This window comes from Pogona vitticeps, chromosome 3 (assembly GCF_051106095.1).
Source record: "Pogona vitticeps strain Pit_001003342236 chromosome 3, PviZW2.1, whole genome shotgun sequence".
Taxonomy (NCBI): domain Eukaryota; kingdom Metazoa; phylum Chordata; class Lepidosauria; order Squamata; family Agamidae; genus Pogona; species Pogona vitticeps.
The window spans coordinates 247,989,049-248,014,491 of record NC_135785.1 but is presented as its reverse complement, the minus strand read 5'-3'; the positions used below and the strand labels follow the sequence as shown (position 1 = coordinate 248,014,491).

Sequence of the window (25,443 nt, the reverse complement as noted above, 5' to 3'; positions counted from 1 at the left end):
AACAACGGGTCAGTAAGGGGCTTCCATTCGTTGTCCAGGAATGGGTTCCTTTCCCCAGAGTTCCATGGACCCGGCCAATCCGCCAAGAAGTTTGGGTTCACTGTCTGTCCCGCTTCACCTTCCAGCAGGGGTGGTGTTGTCGTCCTGGCCATCAACCCACACGGGACATCCTTCGGGTGTAAGGGTCTTCCAGGGTCCTCCCTGTATCCCTTCCTCCTCATTTTGTTCACTCTCCATTCTAGCCTCTCTCTTCTCTCTCTCACTATACTCTCTCCTTCTCTTATCTCTACTTTCTCCTCCACTCCCTGGCCTCTGCCTCTCCCCAATAAGATGGTTGTGGTGGGATCCCCTTCTTTTCCTATAGTCGGCCTCCTCTTTAGGCACTCTAAGTCTTTCCCATGATCTGGTCCATGGATCCTCCATCCAGACCCACTCCCAATCTGGCAGCAACTGCTCTCTCCTCTTTATATCAGCTGTCCCCACCTCTATCTCCACCATCTTCTTCGGTTCCATTCCCGCCGGTTTTCCCTGAGTCCCTTCCACGGTTAGCTTTTGTGTTCCTCCTCCTATCTCCTCTGTTTCTGTCCCTCGCTACTCTGTTCTTTTGGGGGATGAGACAGGCTGGGTTTTTACCTCCTTTTCTGCGGTATGGAGGAGGGACGGCACTCTGGCGAGAGGGATACCACTCTTGCCTTCTGTTTCACAAGCTGTTTCTTTGTTGTGGTGTACTTAATTCCTTCTTTCATTCTTTAACAAAGAATCTGTTTTCTGTTTAGTTGTAAACTGCCCAGATCGACCTTGGCTGCCAGATGGGCAGTATATAAATCAATTAATAAAATAAATAAACACATTAACAGCTTTGCAGAAGAAAGATGTCCTGTGTTTTTCCGTGGTTTTCCACAAACATCACTCACAAACTGTCTCTACAAATGGGATGATTTTACAGCTGTTTATTGTTTGAATTATTCTTAATTCTCTGTTATTTTTTATTGGAAAAATGGGATAAACGTAACATATTTTTCTGTGTATAAGATGCTACGTTTTCCTAAACTTATTAGACTAAAAATTGAGGGTCATCTTACACAGAGAAGTAAGCTGAGGAGAGAACAAAATGACCCTTACCTTGCCTCTGCAAACAGGCTTCCTTCAGTCATGAGGCTTAGCTGCCTCCAATCAGGAGCCTTATGTAACTGACATCAGCTGATGCCGAACAAACCAATTGCAACAGTGCTCAGATGCAACAGGGACTCTTAATGTCCGAGCATTCTGAGTCTAGAGGATGAATAAAGTTAAATTGTGATGCATAATATGACAGTACTGGTATGTAAATGTTAGCTAATTACTAAATAAAAATGTGTTCTGTTTTATGTTTAAAATATGGATTTCTTAATTTTGGGTTAGAAAAGGGGCGTGTCTTATACATGGGGGAGTTTTGTAGATTGAAAAATACGGTACTCATAAATGTAAAAATAATAACATTTTTCAGTGTTGTAATCTCTGTGGGATATAAATGATTAGACTAAGCTTACAAATGACATGTAAACTGTGTTGGCTCCTTTTTAGTAAAAAGGTGGGGTAAAAATATTTTGGATGGATGAATAATATAGTACTAATTAATACAGTCTTGTTTGTTTTACTTTAGGGGAATTTTCCAAAACTTGTTTATACACCGCTGACTGACAAATGTTACCTCACTCTTACACAAGCTATGAAGATGGGCCTTGGAGGAAATCCTTATGGTCCAGCTGGAACTGGAAAAACTGAATCTGTAAAGGCTCTGGGAGGACTACTTGGAAGACAAGTTTTGGTTTTTAATTGTGATGAGGTGAATTAACATATTAACATCAGTAGAAATTCTGTTTTAGCCTTTATAAACTTGTAAATGTCATTTCAATTCAACATTTCCTGTCTGAATATGCTAATTGATCAGGCTCCTCTTCAGAGATCCTTCTTTAGTTGTTCCCACTGTTGGTAATCAGGGAGGTAACTATTAAAAAAGGGCTTCCTCAGTCATGATACTGAGAGGTACTATTCCTTGAGATATGGCTGCCTGGTATATTTAGAGAATACTCTGATGTGTTATAGGTGCTAGGAAGTTTGTTTTGAGTCAGAATAAATGACCTCTGGGAGCAGCACAAAGCCAAAAACATCAGCATCATAAAGTAGGAAGGAAGGCATCAGAGGATAGGACAAGCAATGCTTGGAGGACATTAGGATGGAGAGGAATAGAAGTTAAACTCGGAGGACAGGAGGGAAGAATAAAGTCATCAAAGGAACCAATAAGAAAGCTAGAGGAAAGGGAAAGGACAGCCTTTAATCTCTATTATGTTCAGGCTGAGTCTGTACTTTAGAGAAGACCTGTTCAGTGCTGTAATTGAAAACAAATTAATAGAGATCAATAAAGCACTCTGCAAAACTTTGGTGTTGTGATTGGCGAGAATTATGCAATCTTAAATCAGCCCCTGCTTCCTCTAGGACAGTGGTTCCCAAACTTTTTTGACTTATGGTTCCCTTTACTTACTGGCTAGAACAGTAGGACTGCCATATCCATGGGATCAATGCCCGTTGTTTCATTTATCAGCTGCTTGAACAAAATAAAATAATACAACCCCCCCCCCCAAATAAATACATCTTCCTCCAGGATTGGCCACCAGAGACTATGCTATAGTCTAGAGCCTCGTGGCGCAGTGGTTAAAATGCTGTACTGCAAGCTAAAACTGTGCTCACGACCTGGGGTTCAAATCCCAGGTAGCCGGCTCAAGGTTGACTCAGCCTTCCATCCTTCCGAGGTCAGTAAAATGAGTACCCAGCTTGCTGGGGGGGCAATGTGTAGCCTGTATAATTAAAAATTGTAAACCGCCCGGAGAGTGCTTGTAGCGCTATGGGGCGGTATATAAGTCCAATAAATAAATAAATAAATAGCTTAAGGGAAACACCCTGGTGGCCTGACCTGTCCAAGAAAAGCAGCTTTAGGAAAATGGAGAAGCTGTATTTTTGCAGGGGGTTGGGGAGGAAGAGAAGACTCTCTTGTGAACAGGAGGGCAGGAAGCCCAGTCCTGGGCCAAGATGCCCTCTGTTCACCATGTCCAAATACCAGAGAAACTGCAAGTAAGTGCTGTACAATACTTTGGAGAGGGAGAAGGATGAGAGGATTCTGTGGCACTCCCAGATGGATTTCCTGGTGCCCTGTGGCGCCATGCCACACAGTTTGAGAAACACTGCTCTAAGGGAGAAGGAAATGGTCTGAACAAGGCCTAAACAGAGTTTTCCAGGGATTGTTCTAACCTCTGCCACTAACTATAATAGTGTGTTGAAATTTTCAGTTAATAAAATGAGTGATGAAGACTCCATATCTTAGCTAATATGTTTCACTAATTTCAGGGCATTGATGTGAAATCGATGGGGCGAATATTTGTTGGCTTGGTCAAGTGTGGTGCTTGGGGTTGTTTTGATGAGTTCAATCGGCTGGAGGAAGCTGTACTTTCTGCTGTTTCCATGCAAATTCAGACAATTCAGCATGCTCTGAAGAAACACCAACCTGTGTGCGAGTTGCTTGGGAAAGAGGTGTAGTATCTATTAGCGTGTTTTCCTTTCCCTGTGTTGTGAGGTGTGACATGATTCTTTGACTCACATGCTTTCAGTCTGGCTAAGCTATTCATTTCCTTGGGTGTGATGCATCATTTTGTTCCTGTGCTCTGTCCGTGACACCTTGTTGTGGGGTTCTTGAATGGAGTGGACAATAGTCTGTATGCCTTGACACAGTGTGTGTTCAACAGCTTGGTCCTGTCCCTTCTAGGACGGACCGTTTAATGCAAAATTGGAAGATGCTTTTACAAATATATAGCATTTAGCCTTTAGGTTCCAGTGCTGATTGTGGAGGCTCTTAGGACTCTTCTCTCTCTGTCCCCACTGTGGACTCCACTATCCCCTTCCAGCACAACCAGAAATTACTAGAGTGGGTTTTTAAAAACCATTTCCTAGGAAAAAATGCGGGAGAGATGGGGATGTTTAAACAAAGGTTGGGGATGCACCTTATTTTGGAAGGCTGTTGTATTCCAAGGAGGCAGAGATCTTCCATTTTTTAAAAGGGAGCTGGCTTCGATGGAGACTTCCAAGGCTTGCAAAAATAGGTTGCGGGGGAACACACATGGGCCATAGGACTCCTGTGTTGTATTAGGTATGTTGAGCAACAGTTCAAATGGTTTATCGAAGCTCTATTGAAGATATATTTTGTTATAACTGTCTTGCTTTTTTGATACCAGGTTGAAATAGATCACAATTCTGGAATTTTTATCACCATGAATCCTGCTGGAAAGGGTTATGGCGGCAGACAAAAATTGCCTGACAATCTCAAACAACTTTTTAGGCCAGTTGCTATGACCCGTCCTGATAATGAGCTTATTGCAGAAGTTATTTTGTATTCAGAAGGTTTTAAAGATGCTAAACCTCTGGGAAGAAAATTGGTGGATATTTTTAATTTAGCAAGGTAAGTCCTCAGAAATAGATCCTGTTTTCTTTCTTTCTTTTAAAATTATCTTTTTGTATAGCATATGTTTTTTCAGTGATTGCATTACAAGGTGCTTTGCTGTTCTTGAATATTAAAAGAAAAATACTAGGTGGGGAAATCATATGTGTAAAGTATTCTGGTAATCTTGTTTGGATTAAATGTAGTGTCATTGTTAAGTGCATGAGGTATGAGCTGGAACAACCTGGTTCAAATGTCAAATATCAGCCCCTGACTTTAGCCTGCTCTGTGGTCTTAGTCAGGTTGTTCTTTTTCCATGTTACACTCCTTCCTGAATAAGAGTATAAACTAAGAGGGTTGCTATATTACTGGCATAAATTATGTGAAGAGCACTCAGGATTTAGGAAAAAACTTCTTTATATTTTATGTGGAATCCTGTCAAGAGGATCCTCCCATGAAAGATAAAAAAGACGAAGGTTATGGTTAGGAGATAAAAGAAATAAAGGCAAGTGGTGCTAATACTTCCTTCAAAGAATTCGTAAAAATATTTGTTATAAAAATAGATGCCCTAAGAGCCACATCTACTGATGAAGGAGTGGTTATGGGGTTGCATTACAGCGGTGTGGTTAATGGATTCTAGCCCATTTGCTGTCCTAACTCCTTCATCTTACACTGAAACATCGTCTTCCCAAGTTCATACATGTATCTGCATTCATGTTGTCATATACACATGTGCTTCCTGATTGGGAAAATGCAGGTGTGGAGGGGAAGATTTCCTCCTTCATACTGTCCCCTCCTAAAACTAAATCATATAGGCCATTGACAACCCAACTGGAATGGTAAGGAAGGAGTGAAGCAAGAGTGCTCCCCATCTGAGCCATCATCCCTAGTACACTGGCTGTGTGCAAATGTATGGGGACATTCAGTAGTATCAGTTTGAACAGCAGGTATTCTGCACTTCCAAGTGCTACTTGTGGGATGTAGGTTTGGGGTTGTTAACCGGTAGTTTTACATTGTGTTTAAAATAGGTCCTTAGCTGTTTGTCTCCCTGTCAACATATTCAGTTTATTGATTTTCATCACAAAAATGCATTATTCTTTAATGCCCCAAAGGTGTAATAAAGAAACTATTAAAATGTCGTTCTTTTGATCATTCAGGGAGCTCTTGACACCTCAGCAGCACTACGACTGGGGTTTACGAGCACTGAAGACTGTCCTGAGAGGATGTGGGAATCTACTTCGGCAGCTGAAAAAAAATGGAATGAAGGAAAAGGGTAATAATTTTTCTCTGTCTCTCAAAGAGTCTCATCTGGGTACAAACATTCTTTCTTTCTTCATATCCTTTGGGTGTAACTGTTAATCATAATACACTTTCTACCCATCTCTGAAGTTTGCAAGTCTGTTTTGGTGAGCAAGCATTTGAAAGGAAACATCACATGATGATTTTTCATATTTAGAACTTTTTTGGACCACAGACATTTGGAAAAGGACTACAGGCTTAATAGAGCCTGTGTAGAATCGAAAGTACAGTGGAGTCTCGACTTACGTTCGGCTCCACTTATGAACTTTTCAACCTACAGACTTCTCTTGGGAAGGGGATGTTTCACTTTGACTTGCGTCCGGAGAATCGACCTACGGACCAGAAGGGTGAGGCGGGGAAAGCGCCAAATTCAAATTTGGTGCTTTTCCCGCCTCCCCCTTCCAGTCTGTAGGCTTCAGGTCTAAGCCCGGAAAGCCCAAAGCTGACAGCGGGTGCAAGGCGGCTTTCAGCTTCCAAAGCTGCATGAGGGGAGGCGGGAAAAGCCGAAAGCCGCTCTGTGCCCGGTTGGCTTTGGGCTTTCAGGGCTTAGAAAACTGGACCCACTGGCCTCTTGTCTCCTGTCCCCAGTGTGGGCACTGGGGACAGGAGACAAGTGGCCAGTGGGTCCAGTTTTCTAAGCCCTGAAAGCCCAAAGCCGACTGAGCTCAGAGTGGCTTCCCGCCTCCCCTCACTCAGGGCTCGGCTTTGGAAGCTGAAAGCCGCTCTGCCCCCACTGTTGGCTTTGGGCTTTCAGGGCTTATGTGTGTGGGGGTGGGTGGGTTCTTGGGCTGGTAAAGGTAAAGGTAAAGGTTCCCCTTGACAATTTTTGTCCAGTCGTGTCCGACTCTAGGGGGCGGCGCTCATCCCGCTCTTCAAGCCATAGAGCCAACGTTTGTCCGAAGACAATCTTCGGACACATGGCCAGTGTGATTTAGGTACGGATTAATTGGTTTTCAATGCATTCCTATGGGGAATGCATTTTCGACCTATGGACTCCATTCCAATACGGATTAATTCCGTAGGTCGAGACCTCACTGTGTGTGTGTGGTTGTGTGATAAAGTCCAAACTAATGAATTAATAATGCAGGGTTGTAGCTGCATTTGGATGGCCTCCCCATCTCTTCCAACCTTTCTGACCTTTGCAGTCTTGTGTTGCAGCAAAAGAGGCTGATGGCCTCCCAATTCATGGCAGATGGGAACTTTTTGCCAAGTTTTCATTAAAAAATTGTTAGCTTTCTTCTGTTTTGTTGAGTAAGTTGATACCAACTGCATAGTTTTCCCTTGACTTGAGAAAAGTGCTTTTGCCCTTTTGAGAGTAGACATGAGCTGAAGAATTTATGTTTTGAGCATGTTATCATAATTTTATTTTCACTGCACAGTCTGAATTTCCATCTGAAATTTGAGCCAATGGAAATTGCCAGTTTAGGGACTGCAAATCCTTTATGATGCTAGAAATCAATTTATGTGTTTTATCTTACAGCTTCAAGCAAGAAGAAATTAAATTGTTATCTTTTTTGTTTTCTTCCATGCAGCTAATGAAAGCCACATTGTGGTTCAAGCATTGCGACTTAATACTATGTCAAAGCTGACATTTGCAGATTGCGCAAGGTTTGATGCATTAGTTAAAGATGTCTTTCCTGGTATTGATTTTAATGATGTAGATTATGCTGAGCTAAACAATGCCTTACAGGAAGCTTTTGAGGAAGCCAAATTGGAAATCATACCTACCCAGGTAAATATCAAGTATAGTCATAGCTGATCTTGAATACTTTTAAGTTTGATTTTTTTAACTCTGAGAGAACGTAAAATAAGAAAAAGAGAATATTGTTGTATTTAATGACAGTATTAAAAATAAAATAAACACACATTTACCCTGTTTCCCCGAAAATAAGACTTAACCTGAAAATAAGCCCTAGTATGATTTTTCAGGATGCTAGTAATATAAGCCAAAAAATAAGGCCCTGTTAAGTGAAACCCCACCCTCCACCATTGTACAGCATTGTGCAGCAACCAGAAGATAGCATGACTATATTTGAATAAATGCAGATTGTTGTACAGTGGTGCCTCGACTTGTGAACTTAATTGGTTCTGGAACTCCGGTTGTAACTCGAAATGGTCGTAAGTCGAAGCACCATTTCCTATAGGAATGCATTGAAATGCAATTAATTTATTCCAGCTGAAGAAAAAAATCACCCACCCCACCCCAAAACACTGCAAGACCCATCGGAAATGTGATTAATCTGTTCTGGCCGAAGGGGAGGGGGAAAGCAAGCAAAGCATGCAAGACCCATCGGAAATGCAAAAACAGCAAAGCAGAAAGCAAGCAAAGCATGCAAGACCCATCGGAACTGCAAAAAAAGCAAAGCAGAAAACAAGCACAGCATGCAAGACCCATCAGAAATGCAAAAAAAGCAAAGCAAACGGCAGCCAAAACCCGCAAGACCCATCAGAAATGGGGAAAACAAACAAACCGAAAAAGCAACCAAGCCCCCCAAGACCCATTGGAAACGGGGGGGGACTCCAAAAAGCAAACAACCCCCCAAGACCTATTGGAAATGGGGGGAGCCAAAAAAGCAAACAACCCCACCAAGACCCATCAGAAATGGGGGAGCCCCCCCAAAAAAGCAAACAAATCTCCCAAGACCCATCGGAAATAGGGGAAAAAACTCCAAAAAGCAAACAACCCCCCAAGACCCATTGGAAATGGGAAAAAACAAAACAAACAACCCCCAAAGACCCATCACAGCATAGAAGCATAATCCCACCGTCCAGCCCAAAACCATGCTGCAAACCCACCCAGAACATTTTTTAAAAATCAGAAAGCAGCACCTTGCCTTACCAGGCAGTCCGAAGCCTCCTCTGATCACACTCACTCTAACCGTTGGGGTGAAAGAGCTACAAAGAAGCAGCCTCTTTGCCTACCAGCGGTTAGTAATTTGAATTCTCCATCTTTTTTCCCTGCCTTTTTTTTGGTTGTAGCTTGAAGCTCTGACCGCAAGTCGAAGCAAAACTTTGCCGCTGGAGCTGGTTGTAACTCAAAATGGTTGTAAGTCGGGACGTTCATAAGTTGAGGCACCATTGTACATGGAAAAAAATCCCCTGAAAATAAGCCCTACTGCATTTTTTTGGAGCAAAAATATCTTATTTTTTGTGGAAAAACAGTGTATGTGTGGAAGATTAATAAATAGAAGTATGTACACAAAATTGTGAAATTTAGGGCACTCAAAGCAATATGGTTATATTGTAATTGTAATCCTGACAGCTACTGTTTTCTGCTGATTATTAAGGTGAAGAGGTCTAAAATCTTTTATCCTTCTATTTTTTTTCAAAGATCAAGAAGGTTTTGGAATTATATGAGCAATTACGTCAGAGAATGGGAGTGGTTATTGTTGGACCAAGCGGTGCAGGCAAATCAACCCTCTGGCAGATGTTAAGAGCTGCACTTGGAAAAACTGGCAAAGTTGTAAAACAATATACAATGAACCCCAAAGCTATGCCTCGCCATCAGTTGTTAGGCCACATTGACATGGACACGAGAGAGTGGTCAGATGGGGTGCTTACAAACAGCGCAAGGCAAGTGGTACGAGAACCTCCAGGTACGCAAATAGATTTTAACCCTTAAGTAGTCTCTTTTTGCTTCTTTCATAGAATCATAAGGCTAGTCATGTTGGAATGGGCCTATAAGACTATCAAGTCCAACCCCTTGCTCTATATACAATTCAGATTCAGGTTCCTTTATTATGATCAACAGATCAGACAAAATTCTATACATGTTTATTCATAAGTAAGTCCCACTGTATTAATTAGGTATTATTTGAAGTTGAGTATACAAAGAACTGAAGTTTTAGTTTTAACAGCCTTGGAATACCATGATAAGTACTGGATTACTTTTCTGTAGCAGCAATGCATGTTTTGCTTTCCCAAAGGCTAAAGAAGTAGAAGAGGGGGATGGGAGAAGAAGCATAGTGGAGGTAAAATAATGGAAATAAATGGAATAAAAAACCCCTATAGCTTTATGGGCTAATACTATAGTTTATGAAATAGCACAGGGGAATGGTTCCACTTACTCCTTGACCTGCCTGCTAACCATTCCTGCTGTTGCATGTGGGAGACTACACAGGTAGCAGAAACCTCTTAGTCTTATTCTCCTCCTCCTCCAGCTGCTCCTTGTCCTCCTCATTTATAACCCAGGTTTTCCCTAAGAGCACTCAAGGCAGCTTAGAGACTTATAAAAGAATGATATAGTGGTGTAGGAATATATTGGCAATAGTAAATGTAAAGTTATAAAAGAAAGTATCTCAGCTTGGTAAGTAAAGCAGGGAAATAACAAAGGAGACAGTGGCTGAAATTGAGTAGTAATTCACAACCAGAGCAGACCCATTGAATCAGTGGAATCTATGGAGGAGTTGTCTCACCAAATGCTAGGTGAGTCAACTAGGCCTACTCTAGTTACAAATGCCTAGTGTATTTCAGCCACCAAAATTTTCTTCCATTTTAGGCATCTATGCTGACTCCTTGGCTGGTATTCTGTTGCATGGTTATGCAAAAGGCGTAACATTTGAAAGCCAATTACTATGAGATATCTAGATGTGATCTGTTACGTAATAAGTATAACCCAGCATGCAGCAGATCATGTCTATTGAGACTTCTTAACTTAAGATAATTTACTTTGAAAAATTATTCCCATAATAAAAATTATGCATAACTGAACAAAAGGATTTTGGTCATTATTATACTCCAAATCAGTCTGATTTTGTATCTTTTGTTTCACCCATTAGTATTGTAGATTGTTATGAGAAATGTCTTAAATGAAATTGGTACCTGTTATTTCCCTTATATCTATCCCAACTTAGGTAGAATAAGTGTAACTTGAATTCACACTGAAATGCAGCTATGACATTGACATAGTTTTGAGATACAATGTTTGATTATTGATTGTGAACAGATGTTACTTCATGGATAATCTGTGATGGTGACATAGACCCTGAGTGGATTGAGTCTTTGAATTCTGTCCTTGATGACAACCGTCTGCTGACTATGCCCAGTGGTGAAAGAATTCAATTTGGCCCAAATGTTAACTTCCTGTTTGAAACCCATGACTTGAGTTGTGCTTCTCCTGCTACAATATCTCGAATGGGGATGATCTTCCTGAGGTAATGTGCTGATAGATATAAAAATGTATCAAAATATTTTGCAGTGGTAGTAGATTTTGAAATTCGCACATTCAGCACCACAGTCTCTGAGTCAACAGAGCCAAGAAGAATGAGTCTTGTGGTACCTTGAAGTCTAGAACATTTTATTTAGTACGATGCATTTTATGGAACTGGGCACAGTTTATGAAAGCTTAAGCCAAGTACAATATGTCTTTAAAGTGCCACAAGATTGTTTAATGTTTTTGCTACAACAGACTAATACACTGAGAACCACCTGGAGGCTCTTAAATTGAAGCCAACAATACAGACAACTATTTTGATGCTTATCAATAAACAGTTCTACTGGCTTTCATTTCTACCATAAACAGGGATTTGGTAAAGTTAAGGGATCTTAATTGCTGATTCCAGACACAAAATAAAATGTAGAACACCTCACAGCAAAAAGCCACTGACTGGAAAATTAGTTTCCTTTCCCCCTACCCACAGACTCCCAGCGGCTGTGAAAATTGCAGATAAGCTCAGAGGTAATAGGGAATCTTGGTCAGATTGACAAATAGTGTCATCATCCCTGCAAAAAGAAAATTTCAGTGCTTAGATTCTGAGAATTCTGGCCCCAATGCAGAACAAGTGAAAAAAATAGCTAAGGAAGGCTTTTATTAGCCACTTTATTTGCTGAGTTTTGTTAGCCACTTTAACTGCCCATTGTTGCATTTGGTTCCACTTGCACTGATTTCACATATGTAACTGTATGCCACTTGTTCATCAACTCTTAGAACTACATTAGTAAATCATTTGTAGGAAATGTATTGTCCAGCAGGATAGTGAGGTGGCAGGTCTGTACAATTCCATATTGAGCATGTTTCCATGTAAAGATAGGATTGAGCTGTAACTTTCATCAGTGAGAATCCTGAGTGTTTGTTGTTGCAAAATTTATTCTTGTTTCAAATTGAGATGTATCTCATTCTAGTGATGAAGATACTGATCTGAATTCATTAATAAAATCTTGGCTAAGAAACCAGCCTGAAGAATGTAGGCAGAATCTTGAAAACTGGATTGGAGATTATTTCGAGAAAGCTTTGAACTGGGTTCTAAAACAGGTGACTACATTTTTGTAAAGTTTTTTTTATGTTCCTATGGTCCATTTGACTGTTTTTGGAAAGAAAACTCCCCTCCTAATAATTTATTGTTGCCCATAAATGTTGCTTATAATACTTAAAAGTGGAGGTGAAAATAAAGTATTAAAACATATATTTTTCAAAATATTAAAATACCTGTTGAATGTTAATTTATGCATGGTGTCTGGTAAATGTGGACTTTCCATGAGTCCGTCTGATGACTTAGCTATAGAGGAATGAGAGAAAGGAGAGGCACAAGGAGCTAACCATCTAGTCCCCTTCCATCTTATCACTCAATTCTTCATTAGTCATCCTTCAGTAGGTCCACTGTGGGTGCCTGAGCTCTGCCGCTTGAGAACTTATGACAATAAATTGTAATGTTTGGGGCTAAAACTGATCATTAGTTTTATATAGAGGACACCCGTTATTCAGTAGTGTCATACATTCACTGGGCAAAATCCTCTTGGTGCAACTTTGCATTGGGGCAAGCTAGATGAGGCACTTGAAACATGTAATTTACACTAATTAAAAGCCCCCTATCTTCCCATTTTAGGTTCTGAAGCTCCCTAAGGCTCATTTTAACCCTGGGGAAGCCTTTGGGACTAAAGGTGGGCTAACCTTTAGTGGTTAAAAAATCATGCTGTGATTGGGCTAGTTGGCAGCAATGCAGCAGTAGCATTTTACTTTTTGACTAGCAGTTGCTTAGCTCATTATGGAGATACTGTACCAAAACAAATGTTTAGGACAGCAGTTGTAGGAACATAGAAACCCTCCTTATACTGAATCAGACCACTGGTCCATCTGGCTCAATATCATCAACACAGACAGGCATTGACTCTCCTGGGTATCAGACAGGCATTTTTTAAGTCTTACCTGGAGATGTGGAGGGGGGGAAATCTCAGATCATTCACTGAGCTTTGCTGCATTCCCATCAGAACATATTTGCAGTTTCTTGATTCATATTCAGCAGTGACTACCATAATACTTGCATAAGATTTTATATGTATGTTGAGTCCTTCCATTTCTGTTACTATTTGCCTTTTTACAGTTACTTCATGCATGCTTTGGAAAGTTGTTTACAGGATAACTGCATATTCTGTTTTACAGAATGACTATGTGATAGGAACAAGTTTAGTTGGAACAGTGATGAATGGGTTGTCTCATCTCCATGGGTGTACTGAACGTGGAGAATTTATAATTAGCCTGATAAGAGGACTTGGTGGAAATCTCAACATGAAATCACGGCAGGAGTTTACGAAAGAGGTGATTTATTATCAAGCAAAGTTGTTCAAGCCACTAGCTGACTGAAGGCAGAGCTTTAAATGTTTACATACATGTTTTATAACATAAATATAATATTTTAAATATTTTAAATTAACGACGAATCCGCATAGCGATTGAGTTTTTGCAATTGCAAAAGCGATCTCATTGCGATGTTTTAAATAGCGAAAAATCGCTTTGTGATGATCAGTAAGCTGTTTCGCTTACCGATTTTCGCATAGCGATGTTTTTTCTAACAGCTGATCGGCGGTTCCAAAATGGCCACCAGGTAAAAAAAATGGCCACCCGCTGTGTTTTCGCACCCATTCCTCGCTTACCAGGCAGCGATGGCAGCCGTATGGAGGATTGTCGCATAATGGTGAGTTTTTTGCCCATAGGAACGCATTAAATGTGTTTTAATGCATTCCTATGGGCTTTTTTGTTTCATATAGTGACAAATTCACATAGGGACGATTTTTCCAGAACGGATTATCGTCGCTATGCGGGTCACCACTGTATTATAACAAAATACATTTATTATAACAAAATACATTTTAAATATTTAAGATAATAAATATATCATAAGAAATATTTTAGGTAAAATGATTTTTATATGTTTTTAGCTAATATTTTGGCTGAATTTTTAAAGCCCAATACATATATCATCTGCTATAAAGTTTTTTGCATGACAAATAGTATACACAAAAAAAATGCACAGTGACTTCTATATGACATATATATGTACTCTTGTTTGTAAAGAGAGGTAGATCGTAGTGCACACTTTCACTTGCACAATGTAGATGTAAACTGCCTTGTTTACCTCACTTGAAATAAAAGAAATGAGGAAAGGTGCGTAACATAACACCATTGTATATGATGCCTTCTGTGAGCTTTAATACAAAGAGATTAGTAAAAAGTGTGTGTTTTTGATTAGACGTTCTCAGGTAGAATCATGAGAAGTTTGTTTCTAATCTGTACTGCATCTTTGGATCTTGGGAAAGGATACAATAAATAAAATGACCCTAAAAGGGTGTGCAACAATCTTTATACTTTATGGCAAGTACTTTAGAACGGTTTAGCATCCGAATGAAATGAAACAAAACCGAGAGTCACATGAAATTTGGGCACAAGAGGCTACCGCAGCTTGTGAAGCATTGTGACAAATAGTTGAGTATGAGCAACAGAATACAGTGGACCCTTGACTTACAGACGGCTTGACTTACAGACTTTTTGAGTTACAGACTTCTCTGGCTGCAAAATTTAGGTTTGACTTGCAGACTGAGATTTGGCTTACAGACCAGAAAAAAACCAAAATGGAACAAAAACGGCCTGTTACAGGATTAATCGGTTTTCAATGCACTGTAGGTCAATGGAGACTTGACTTGCAGACTTTTGACTTGAGAACCGCCTTCCAATACGGATTAAGTTCTCAAGTCAAGACCCCACTGTATTGCATTTTAGGTGATGAAGAAGGAACATTCTGTTGTTGAACCTAGATCAAATAATTTGTACAGTGGTACCTCGACTTACAGACTTAATCTGTATTGGAACGGTGTTTGCAAGTCAAAAAGTTTATAGTTCGAGGCACCATTTCCTTTAGGAATGCATTGAAAACCGATTAATGTGTTCCGCCGCTGTGACCGCCGCCACTGCGACGGCCGCCGCTGTGAGGCTTGAGCCTGGCCGGGGTGCTTCGGCCAATCACCCCCTGCCACGGCGGAGGTGGTGGTTGCCCAGCACCAGGACATGAGCTGGCTGGATTTCGGCTCAAGCCTCCCTGCGCTGGGTGACTGCAGCCTCCAATCGCAGTGGCGAGGGACCCCTGGGAGGTCTCCCAGGGCTTCCCTGCCGCCATCAGAGACCTCCTGGGGGTCCAGTCGTAGTGGCGGGAGAGCAATTTTAAATTTCCCACCCTTTCCCGCCACCACAATCGGATCCCCAGGAGGTCTCCCAGGACTTCCCCGCTGCCCTCGGAGACCTCCTGGGGTCCCCTGCCATCACAATCGGCGCCTTCAGGTTTTCCCGAGGGAAAGTGTTAATTGTGTTGGTTACTTTAAGGAGTGCATTTTAAAATTTACATTATTAATTTTTTTAAATGAAGGTTTTTACATGGGCACGAGAATCTCCACCAAATCCCATGAAACCACTGGACACCTATTTTGATCCAGATACTGAACGCCTGGTATCATACCAGCTGAAAAAGCCTGAAAATTTGACTGCTGATGATTTCAGCAATATTCAGACTCTTCCAGTCATTCAAACACCTGATATGCAAAGAGGTTTGGATTACTTTAAACCGTGGCTAGGTTTTGAAAGTAAGCAGCCCTTTCTTCTTGTTGGACCTGAAGGATGTGGAAAAGGGTAAGAACTTTCATTTTCATGTCAACTGTCAAACTAATGCAATACTTTTTTTAAATATTTTTATTTATTTATAACTATAACAAAAACAAATCATATACATAAAACATATACACTTACAACACAATAACAGTGTTCCCCACCACCATATATGGGACCTCTTGCCATATTCTTCTTTTGTAATACTGATGGTTGTTGAAGGTTTTTCAGGCCATTTGGCCATGTTATGGAGGTTTTTCTTCCTAACATTTTGCCAGTCTCTGTGGCCAGCATCTTCAGAGGATAGCAGCTAGAACTCTGTCTGTGTTCTGGTGTAGTGTGTGGGATAGTTGAGTATTTGTAGCTCTGGGATCAACTTTTTGTCCTTTTCAGGAGATTGGATGATTATGGTGATCAGGGTTATTTTTTGTTACAGGTGTATTGTTGTGATAAGGGAGAAGATGATCTGTCACTGTGATTGATGGACGTCGTTAGCTAGTCTATTGTATGCAGTGACAGATCATCTCCCCCTTATCACAGCAATACACCCGCAACAATATAATGACAAAAAAACACCTACAACAACCATTGGATCCCGGCTGTGAAAGTCTTCAGAAGTACATTAAATGTAATACTACACTAGATAATGTTGATGGCAGGGTTGCTTGAAAACCAGGTTGTATCTATGAACACCCTTCCAACAGAAATTCGGCTGGCACCCTCGCTGGGTGTTTTTAAAAGCCAGTTAAAAACTTGGCTATTTAAGCATGCCTTCCCTCCAGTCAGCTAAGTCTTTTCATCTCTTCTTTTCTTATTCTATCCCATCTTGGTAATCCTTTCTCAAATTATTGACTCAATTAACATTGCAATTGTATTTTTATGATTATATATATTTTTATATTGATTTATTGTTATGTTGTAAGCCGCCCCGAGTAGACATGGTCTAGAGGGGCGGGGTATTAATTTAATAAATAAATAAATAAATAAATAAATAAATATTGTCTGCAATGGATAAGTGGATTTGTCTCCTTCAGTTACTTTATTCCTTTGTGTTCTACTCCTTCTGGGTTTCATATTAAGTAAAGGAATTCCTAAATTTAAAATGAAGTTTTCAGTTAACTTAATAGGAAAGTTTTCATTATTTGCTGTTTATTCCCTTTTGAAACTTTCCTTTTTTGATGATCAGAATAGTCAGATCATAGTCTTGATGTGATGGTACGTATTTTTTCTTCAAAATTGTTTTATTTAGTTTTTGAATTATACTAAGTGGATTATAATCATATTTGCTAATCTCTAAGGTACTCTTAAAAATGTGGGAGGCATCAAGGATATTTGTTTTGTAATTAGCATATGTATTTTTGTTTGACTTACTTAAGGTAGACCTTAGAGATTTTCTTCAAAGCACTGTGTAGAATTCAACATTTTTATCTTTTCTCTATTTAGAATGCTACTCCGCTATGCCTTTTCCCAGCTTCGGTCTACTCAGATTGCTACGGTTCATTGTAGTGCACAGACTACTTCTCGGCATCTTCTGCAAAAATTAAACCAGACCTGCTTAATAATTAACACCAATACTGGCCGAGTTTATAGGCCAAAGGATTGTGAAAGGTTGGTTTTATACCTAAAGGATATTAATTTGCCAAAGCCTGATAAGTGGGGAACTAGCACACTTGTGGCTTTTCTGCAACAGGTGAGTTGCTTCCAGAATTCTGGAATAATAACTTCCACAGTTCTCCATTTCTTTCCACTTCTGTACTTTGCATCCCATGTTTCCCACAAATTTTCACTAAAGCATTTTGTATAGAATATTATTTTCCTTCATATTGAAAAGTACACAGTCTTCTCAGTTTCAAGCTCTTGATTCAGTAGGAAGGATTTCTATGTTCTACATTTCTATTTCTTCATGACTATCTTAATCTGTTCTGACACAGTAGCTCTGGCAGAGCTCTTCAATATTTTACTCCTTGTCAAATATCTAAACAAAATGTGTAGTACTGTATATTATCAGACCTTGGGTTTGAAATAAAGTATACATATTAATAAGATTAGATAAGAAAAAATGTATAATATTTGCTTTAAGTAATAAAATACCATATTTTTCCATGTATAAGACTATACTTTCGTCTAAAATTTTTAGACTGAAAATTGAGGGTTGTCTTATACATGGAAGTAAGCTGAGGAGACTGAAATTGCTGAGGAGACTGAAATTGAACAATTTTATGAAGATTTACAACACCTTCTAGAACTGACACCGAAGAAGGATGTTCTTCTCATTCTGGGGGACTGGAATGCTAAGGTAGGGAGTCAAGAGATAAAAGGAACAACAGGGAAGTTTGGCCTTGGAGTTCAAAACGAAGCAGGGCAAAGGCTAATAGAGTTTTGTCAAGAGAACAAGCTGGTCATCACAAACACCCTTTTCCAACAACACAAGAGGCGACTCTACACATGGAAATCACCAGATGGGCAACATCGAAATCAGATTGACTATATTCTCTGCAGCCAAAGATGGAGAAGCTCTATACAGTCAGCAAAAACAAGACCTGGAGTTAATTGTGGCTCTGATCATCAGCTTCTCATAGCAAAATTCAAGCTTAAACTGAAGAGTAGGAAAAGCCACTGGGCCACTCAGGTATAATCTAAACCAAATCCCTTACAAATACACAGTAGAAGTGAAGAACAGATTTAAGGAACTAGATTTGGTGGACAGAGTGCCTGAAGAACTTTGGATAGAGGCTCGTAACATTGTACAGGAGGCAGCAACAAAAACCATCCCAAAGAAAAGGAAATGCAAGAAAGCAAAGTGGCTGTCCAACGAGGCCTTACAAATAGCAGAGAGGAGAAGGGAAACAAAATGCAAGGGAGATAGGGAAAGTTACAGAAAATTGAATGCAGACTTCCAAAGAAGGAGAGACAAGAGGGCCTTCTTAAATGAACAATGCAAAGAAATAGAGGAAAATAACAGAAAAGGAAAAACCAGAGATCTGTTCAGCCGCTCAGAGTGGTATTGACCTACCAGATGGGCGGGATACAAATCAAATAAATAAATAAATAAAATAAATAAAATTGGAGATATTAGAGGAAAATTTTGTGCAAAGATGGACATGATAAAAGACAAAAATGGAAGGGACCTCACAGAAGCAGAAGACATCAAGAAGAGGTGGCAAGAATACACAGAGGAATTATATCAGAAAGTTTTGGATATCCCGGACAACCCACACAATATAGTTGCTGACCTAGAGCCAGACATCCTGGAGAGAGAGAGGTCAAGTGGGCCTTAGAAAGCCTGGCTAACAACAAGGCCAGTAGAGGTGATGGCATTCCAGTCAAACTATTTAAAATCTTAAAGGATGATGCTGTTAAGGTGCTACATTCAATATGCCAACAAGTTTGGAAAACTCAACAGTGGCCAGAGGACTGGAAAAGATCAGTCTACATCCCAATACCAAAGAAGGGCAGTGCCAAAGAATGCTCCAACTACCGGACAATTGCACTCATCTCACACGCCAGCAAGGTTATGCTCAAAATCATACAAGGTAGGCTTCAGCAGTATGTGGACCGAGAACTCCCAGAAGTACAAGCGGGATTCTGAAGGGGCAGAGGAACTCGAGACCAAATTGCCAACATGCGCTGGATTATGGAGAAAGCCAGAGAGTTCCAGAAAAACATCTACTTCTGCTTCATTGACTATGCAAAAGCCTTTGACTGTGTGGACCACAGCAAACTATGGCAAGTCCTAAAAGAAATGGGCGTGCCTGACCACCTTATCCATCTCCTGAGAAACCTATATGTGGGACAGGAAGCAACAGTTAGAACTGGATATGGAACAACGGATTGGTTCAAAATTGGGAAAGGAGTACGACAAGGCTGTATATTGTCACCCTGCTTATTTAACTTATATGCAGAATACATCATGCGGAAGGCTGGACTGGAGGAATCCCAAACCGGAATTAAGATTGCAGGAAGAAATATCAACAACCTCCGATATGCAGATGATACCACTCTGATGGCGGAAAGTGAGGAGGAACTAAAGAACCTTGTAATGAGGGTGAAAGACGAGAGTGCAAAAAACGGTCTGAAACTCAACATCAAAAAAACTAAGATCATGGCCACTGGTCCCATCACCTCCCGGGAAATAGAAGGGGAAGATATGGAGGCAGTGACAGATTTTACTTTTTTGGGCTCCATGATCACTGCAGATGGAGACAGCAGCCCCGAAATTAAAAGACGCCTGCTTCTTGGGAGGAAAGCAATGACAAACCTTGACAGCATCTTAAAAAGCAGAGACATCACCTTGCCAACAAAAGTCCGAATAGTCAAAGCTATGGTTTTTCCTGTAGTGTTGTATGGAAGTGAGAGCTGGACCATAAAGAAAGCAGACCGCCGAAGAATTGATGCCTTTGAATTGTGGTGCTGGAGGAGACTCTTGAGAGTTCCCTGGACTGCAAAGAGAACAAACCTATCAATTCTAAAGGAAATCAACCCTGAGTGCTCATTGGAAGGACAGATCCTGAAGCTGAGGCTCCAGTACTTTGGCCATCTCATGAGAAGAGAAGACTCCTTGGAAAAGACTTTGATGTTGGGAAAGTGTGAAGGCAAGAGGAGAAGGGGACAACCGAGGATGAGATGGTTGGACAGTGTCATCGAAGCAACCAACATGAATTTGACACAACTCCGGGAGGCGGTGGAAGATAGGAGGGCCTGGTGTGCTCTGGTCCATGGGGTCACGAAGAGTCGGACACGACTAAACGACTGAACAAACAAACAAACAAGCTGAGGAGAGTACAAAAACAAGTGGAGGGGAAAGCAAGGATCAAATTGTTCCTGCACCGCTTTGATCCCTTTCCCCCTACACTTGCTAAGCCCCACTTAGATTTCTTAATTTTGGGTTAGAAAAGTGGGGGGGAGGCGTCTTATACATGGGGGCGTCTTATACATGGAAAATACTGTATATTAAAATATTTGTAATATATAATGTTGTTTTCATCACTGTGGGGAGTGTTTATATATTACCGTACCTATGGCCATGTGAACGTTAAATTAAATTTTTCATAGTCATTGCTTACAACTGTATATGCCAAACACAATCTTAGATCAATGGTAACAATATTGAGGGGTGATGTTAACATTTTTAGTTAGGAAGTGCTGGTGGAATAGCTAGCACTACTACTGCAAGGAAAACCTAGTCAAATTACATTGTTATGATTTGTGCAATAGCTTATGCTTTTGGGAGTGAAATTTCACTTTTAAAATATTGACTCCAATTTCACAATCATAAGCTTTTGTACTTGTATAGTTTGACCCTTGTATGAGGGTGGAAAAAGGTTCTTCTTTGTGGTCTCTGTGATTTACATACAAGGGTACTTCTGCATCTGTGCAAACACTTTCAGGAACATTCTAGAGCTTTGCTCTTCCCCATCACTATTATACTTGTCCACCCGGTGGTTATTCCTTCTTCCCTTCTAACTATTGCTAAGGCAGCATCTTAGGAACATCTAGAGCACACTTTACTGGTAAAATATAATCAGCTGTATATAATTTTTTTTATCTTTACTGCTTACTTCCTCTTCCTTTGGGAACAGTCATTTAAGGCCATGGAATCAATTTCAACATCAGCATGAATGTCATTTTTTTAAAATTAATAATGGAGGTTGGTCACTTAGATGAGCAAGAACCTCTACAAACTAAAACATCAGAATTAGTTCCAGCCAAAACAAGTACAGTGGTGCCTCGCTTAACGAGCGCCTCGCTGAGCGATGAAATCGCTTAACGAGGAGCTCTGGGCCATCGCTGGAGCATTCGCTCAGCGATGGCCCCTATGGCAGTTTTTCGCTTTGCGATATTCGCTAAGCGATTCGCTTAGCGAATATTGCATAACGAAGCGTGGGAGAACAGCTGATTGGCGGTTCCAAAATGGCCGCCGGAAGGTCCGCGCCGCATTTTCGCGCCCTGCCCTCACTTACCGAGGGCGCGAAAATGGCGGCGCTATGGAGTAACATCGCTTAACGGTGAGTTTTAAAGCCATAGGAACGCATTGAACAAAGTTCAATGCGTTTCTATGGCTTTTTAAATTCCGTTTAGCGATGTTTCGCTATAGCGAAGGTTAATCCGGAACGGATTTACCTTGCTATGCGAGGCACCACTGTATCAAATTTTCTGAGCCGGTATTGACTTATCTAAGTTGCAGGTTGAATCAAACCATCAAAACCTTTGCCACTAATCTCTTTGACATTCAGGAAGAGGTCTCAGAAATGGAGCTTTCTGAATCTTAAAAACAAGAGAAAAGACCAAAAACAAATAACAACAACAACAAAAACAGTTGGCACTGATGGTAGTGGGCCCATTCTCTCAATGAGGGGACTCAAGGCAGTTCACAATGTTAAAATAAGTAGAATTAAAAATGAAATAATGCACTAAAAAGGACTGTTAGGAATCTTCAAAGATCTGCTTTGAAGTTTTGTTTATCAGCAATTGTGGCAAATCAACCTAAAGTCCATGGTAATCAAAACTGTTTGCTAACCCAATAGTTAAGAGGTTTTTGAGGGGTTTAAATAATATCTACCCAAACATAAAACTAACAACACCTCAGTAGTCTCTATTTATGGTGTTAACCCAGCTCACAAAACCACCAACAGCTCTTTTAAAGAGAGTTCATTTGCAGGACATTGGCAAAGCTGCAACTTGGTCCCAACCTTTGCCCTTTGTGGACCATTGTAGACTAAATGTTAGAGCCAAGCTGGATGCACTATTTGGTCAAGTACAGCTGTCTACTATGCTGCTGAAATATCCCACTAGCCAATAAGGGATCCTGGAAGTTATCCATGATTGTGAATCACAGAGACAATGGAGAAGAAGGACAGGTTATTTACCTGTAACTGTATACTTCAAGCGTCAATCTGTGAATTCACAACCCCACCAAACTTCCTTTCTGACACACTAATTCACAATTGTGTGCTGGTAGTGTGGAGTATATTAGTGAAGGGGAGGAATGTAGCTCTAGGATGTTCCCAAGAGTGTTTGTTCATGCACGGAAATACCCATGTGTGTGTAACATGTCCTTTCTGCAAGCAGTAGATCCTTGCTATATTTCATCTTTTAAATAAAGTAACGGGAGTAATGGCAATACTGTTTTAAAATAAAATCTATAATTTTTATCCTCCCTACTAGGTCCTTACATATCAGGGATTTTATGATGAAAATCTTGAGTGGGTTGGATTAGAAAACATTCAAATTGTAGCATCCATGTCTGCTGGAGGAACTTTGGGAAAGCATAAACTCACTTCCAGGTTTACTTCTATCGTTCGTCTGTGTGCAATTGAGTAAGTATCTTATTGATCATTCCTATAATTTTTCACAAGTTAGGTTGACTTGGAAATTGTGCCCCCTCCTTTTCTACCTATCAACACATCCTCTATTAACCACAATTAAGAAAAATAGGCCAGTTACAGTATAATGTGTATTAAGTCACGAAGCATAATAGTGTAAGGGAAATGCCAAATACAGGAGTATGGATTTCGTCATCGTTTAGTCGTTTAGTTGTGTCTGACTCTTCTATCTTAAATCATATCAAATATTTTATTCTTTTCAGAGTTGTTAAAGAAACATTGGCTGAAATTCAATATTATAAAGTTGTGGCATGTCATCAACCATGGCTGTATATTCGTAATTAAAAGTTTCTTATCCCTACCCAAAGATTCTGAAGCATCCCTTAGAATCCCTTTGGTCCTAAGGAAGCCTTTGAGGATAATAGGATTGGGGCAGGAGGACTGAACGACTGAAAATTACATCTGCTGGTCCTGGCAGACAGGGTGGGACCAGTCGTGGTGATTTTCAGACAATTAATACTTTCCACCTCTGTCCTGCTGTGCCAAAAGGCTTTCCCAGACTGAAACGGTTGAAACTTTTAATTATCAAAATATGGCCACAGCTGAGAACATCATCAGATTTATGCAGCATAGCTCTATGTTACTGGGTCTCAGCCATTGCTTGGTTGTAGAGTTTTTTAAATGGTTTTGTTTGTTCTACAAATTTCAAGATTCTTAACCAAATGCTACAGCACTCTTTCAGATGGAAACCTTCAATTATGTTAACACTGCATTTCATTTTTAGTGTGTTCAAGTCAGATAGTCAGATAGCTACAAGTAAACTTTACAAATACATTTTCATTAGTGGTAGAAATTTAGTTGATTTTTCTGACTATTTTCTAGTTACCCAGAAAGAGACCAACTACAAACCATTTATAGTGCATACTTAGAACCTGTGCTTCACAAGAATCTAAAGAATCATCCTGCTTGGGGATCTTTAGCAAAAATCCATCAGTTGGCAGGCTCTATGGTTCAAGTATATGAGCAGGTAATTCATTCATGTCCTCATGAGCTAAGATACATTCCATACTCTGAGAAATATATGCATTTTAGGGGAACTTGGAGTGAAGAGTAAGATTTCTTTTCCCCCCTTTCTTCTTCATTTTTTGGGGGTGACATTAACATTGGGCAGTGTTGTTATAATCTGGAGTGGGGAGTAAATATTACAGATGTTTGCGAGGATTAGATGGTGTATTTCTGGTGGATCTTACTTCTTCGAACAGAATAAATCAGCAATCCTGGCCTCCACAATCCTCCATGCATCTTAAAAACTGCTCTAATTGAGAAATTCTCTGGAGAAAAACATCTACTTCTGCTTCATTGACTATGCAAAAGCCTTGGACTGTGTGGACCACAACAAACTATGGCAAGTCCTTAAAGAAATGGGAGTGCCTGACCACCTTATCTATCTCCTGAGAAACCTATACGCGGGACAGGAAGCAACAGTTAGAACTGGATATGGAACAACTGATTGGTTCAAAATTGGGAAAGGAGTATGACAAGGCTGTATATTGTCCCCTGGCTTACTTAATTTATATGCAGAACACATCATGCGAAAGGCTGGACTGGAGGAATCCCAAACCGGAATTAAGATTGCCAGAAGAAATATCAACAACCTCCGATATGCAGATGATACCACTCTGATGACAGAAAGTGAGGAGGAATTAAAGAACCTTGTAATGAGGGTGAAAGAGGAGAGTGCAAAAAACAGTCTGAAGCTCAACATCAAAAAACAAAACAAAACAAAACAAAACAAAGATCATGGCCACTGGTCCCATCGCCTCCTGGGAAATAGAAGGGGAAGATATGGAGGCAGTGACAGATTTTACTTTCTTGGGCTCTATGAGCACTGCAGATGGTGACAGCAGCCACAAAATTAAAAGACGCCTGCTTCTTGGGAGGAAAGCGATGACAAACTTTGACAGCATCTTAAAAAGTAGAGACATCACCTTGCCAACAAAAGTCCACATAGTCAAAGCTATTGTTTTTCCTGTAGTGATGTATGGAAGTGAGAGCTGGACCATAAAGAAAGCTGACCACCGAAGAATTGATGCTTTTGAATTGTGGTGCTGGAGGAGCCTCTTGAGAGTCCCCTGGACTGCAAAGAGAACAAGCTTATCCATTATAAAGGAAATCAACCCTGATTGCTCACTGGAAGGACAGATCCTGAAGCTCAGGCTCCAATACTTTGGCCATCTCATGAGAAAAGAAGACTCCCTGGAAAAGACCCTGATGTTGGGAAAGTGTGAAGGCAAGAGGAGAAGGGGGCGACAGAGGACGAGATGCTTGGACAGCGTCATCGAAGCAACCAACATGAATTTGACACAACTCCATGAGGCTAGGACGGCCTGCCATGCTCTGGTCCATGGGGTCACGAAGAGTCGGACACGACTGAACGACTAAACGACGACAATAACGAGACTAGATTACATAAGTATATAGCATTTGGAAGA

General features: G+C 40.4%; 1 protein-coding gene across 2 annotated transcripts in view; it reads left to right on the top strand.

The window, feature by feature from the left end:
* DYNC2H1 (dynein cytoplasmic 2 heavy chain 1) overlaps positions 1–25,443 on the top strand; it is a 190,117-nt gene that overhangs the window by 46,106 nt on the left and 118,568 nt on the right. For both annotated transcript variants that reach the window (XM_072993639.2, XM_072993638.2), the window contains exons 34-46: positions 1,643–1,825; positions 3,382–3,564; positions 4,263–4,486; positions 5,623–5,738; positions 7,297–7,496; positions 9,096–9,360; positions 10,710–10,917; positions 11,885–12,014; positions 13,140–13,295; positions 15,394–15,653; positions 17,073–17,319; positions 22,794–22,945; positions 23,834–23,978. In XM_072993639.2, the coding sequence (XP_072849740.2) occupies positions 1,643–1,825; positions 3,382–3,564; positions 4,263–4,486; positions 5,623–5,738; positions 7,297–7,496; positions 9,096–9,360; positions 10,710–10,917; positions 11,885–12,014; positions 13,140–13,295; positions 15,394–15,653; positions 17,073–17,319; positions 22,794–22,945; positions 23,834–23,978 (2,469 nt within the window). The remainder of the gene's footprint in view (positions 1–1,642; positions 1,826–3,381; positions 3,565–4,262; positions 4,487–5,622; positions 5,739–7,296; positions 7,497–9,095; positions 9,361–10,709; positions 10,918–11,884; positions 12,015–13,139; positions 13,296–15,393; positions 15,654–17,072; positions 17,320–22,793; positions 22,946–23,833; positions 23,979–25,443) is intronic.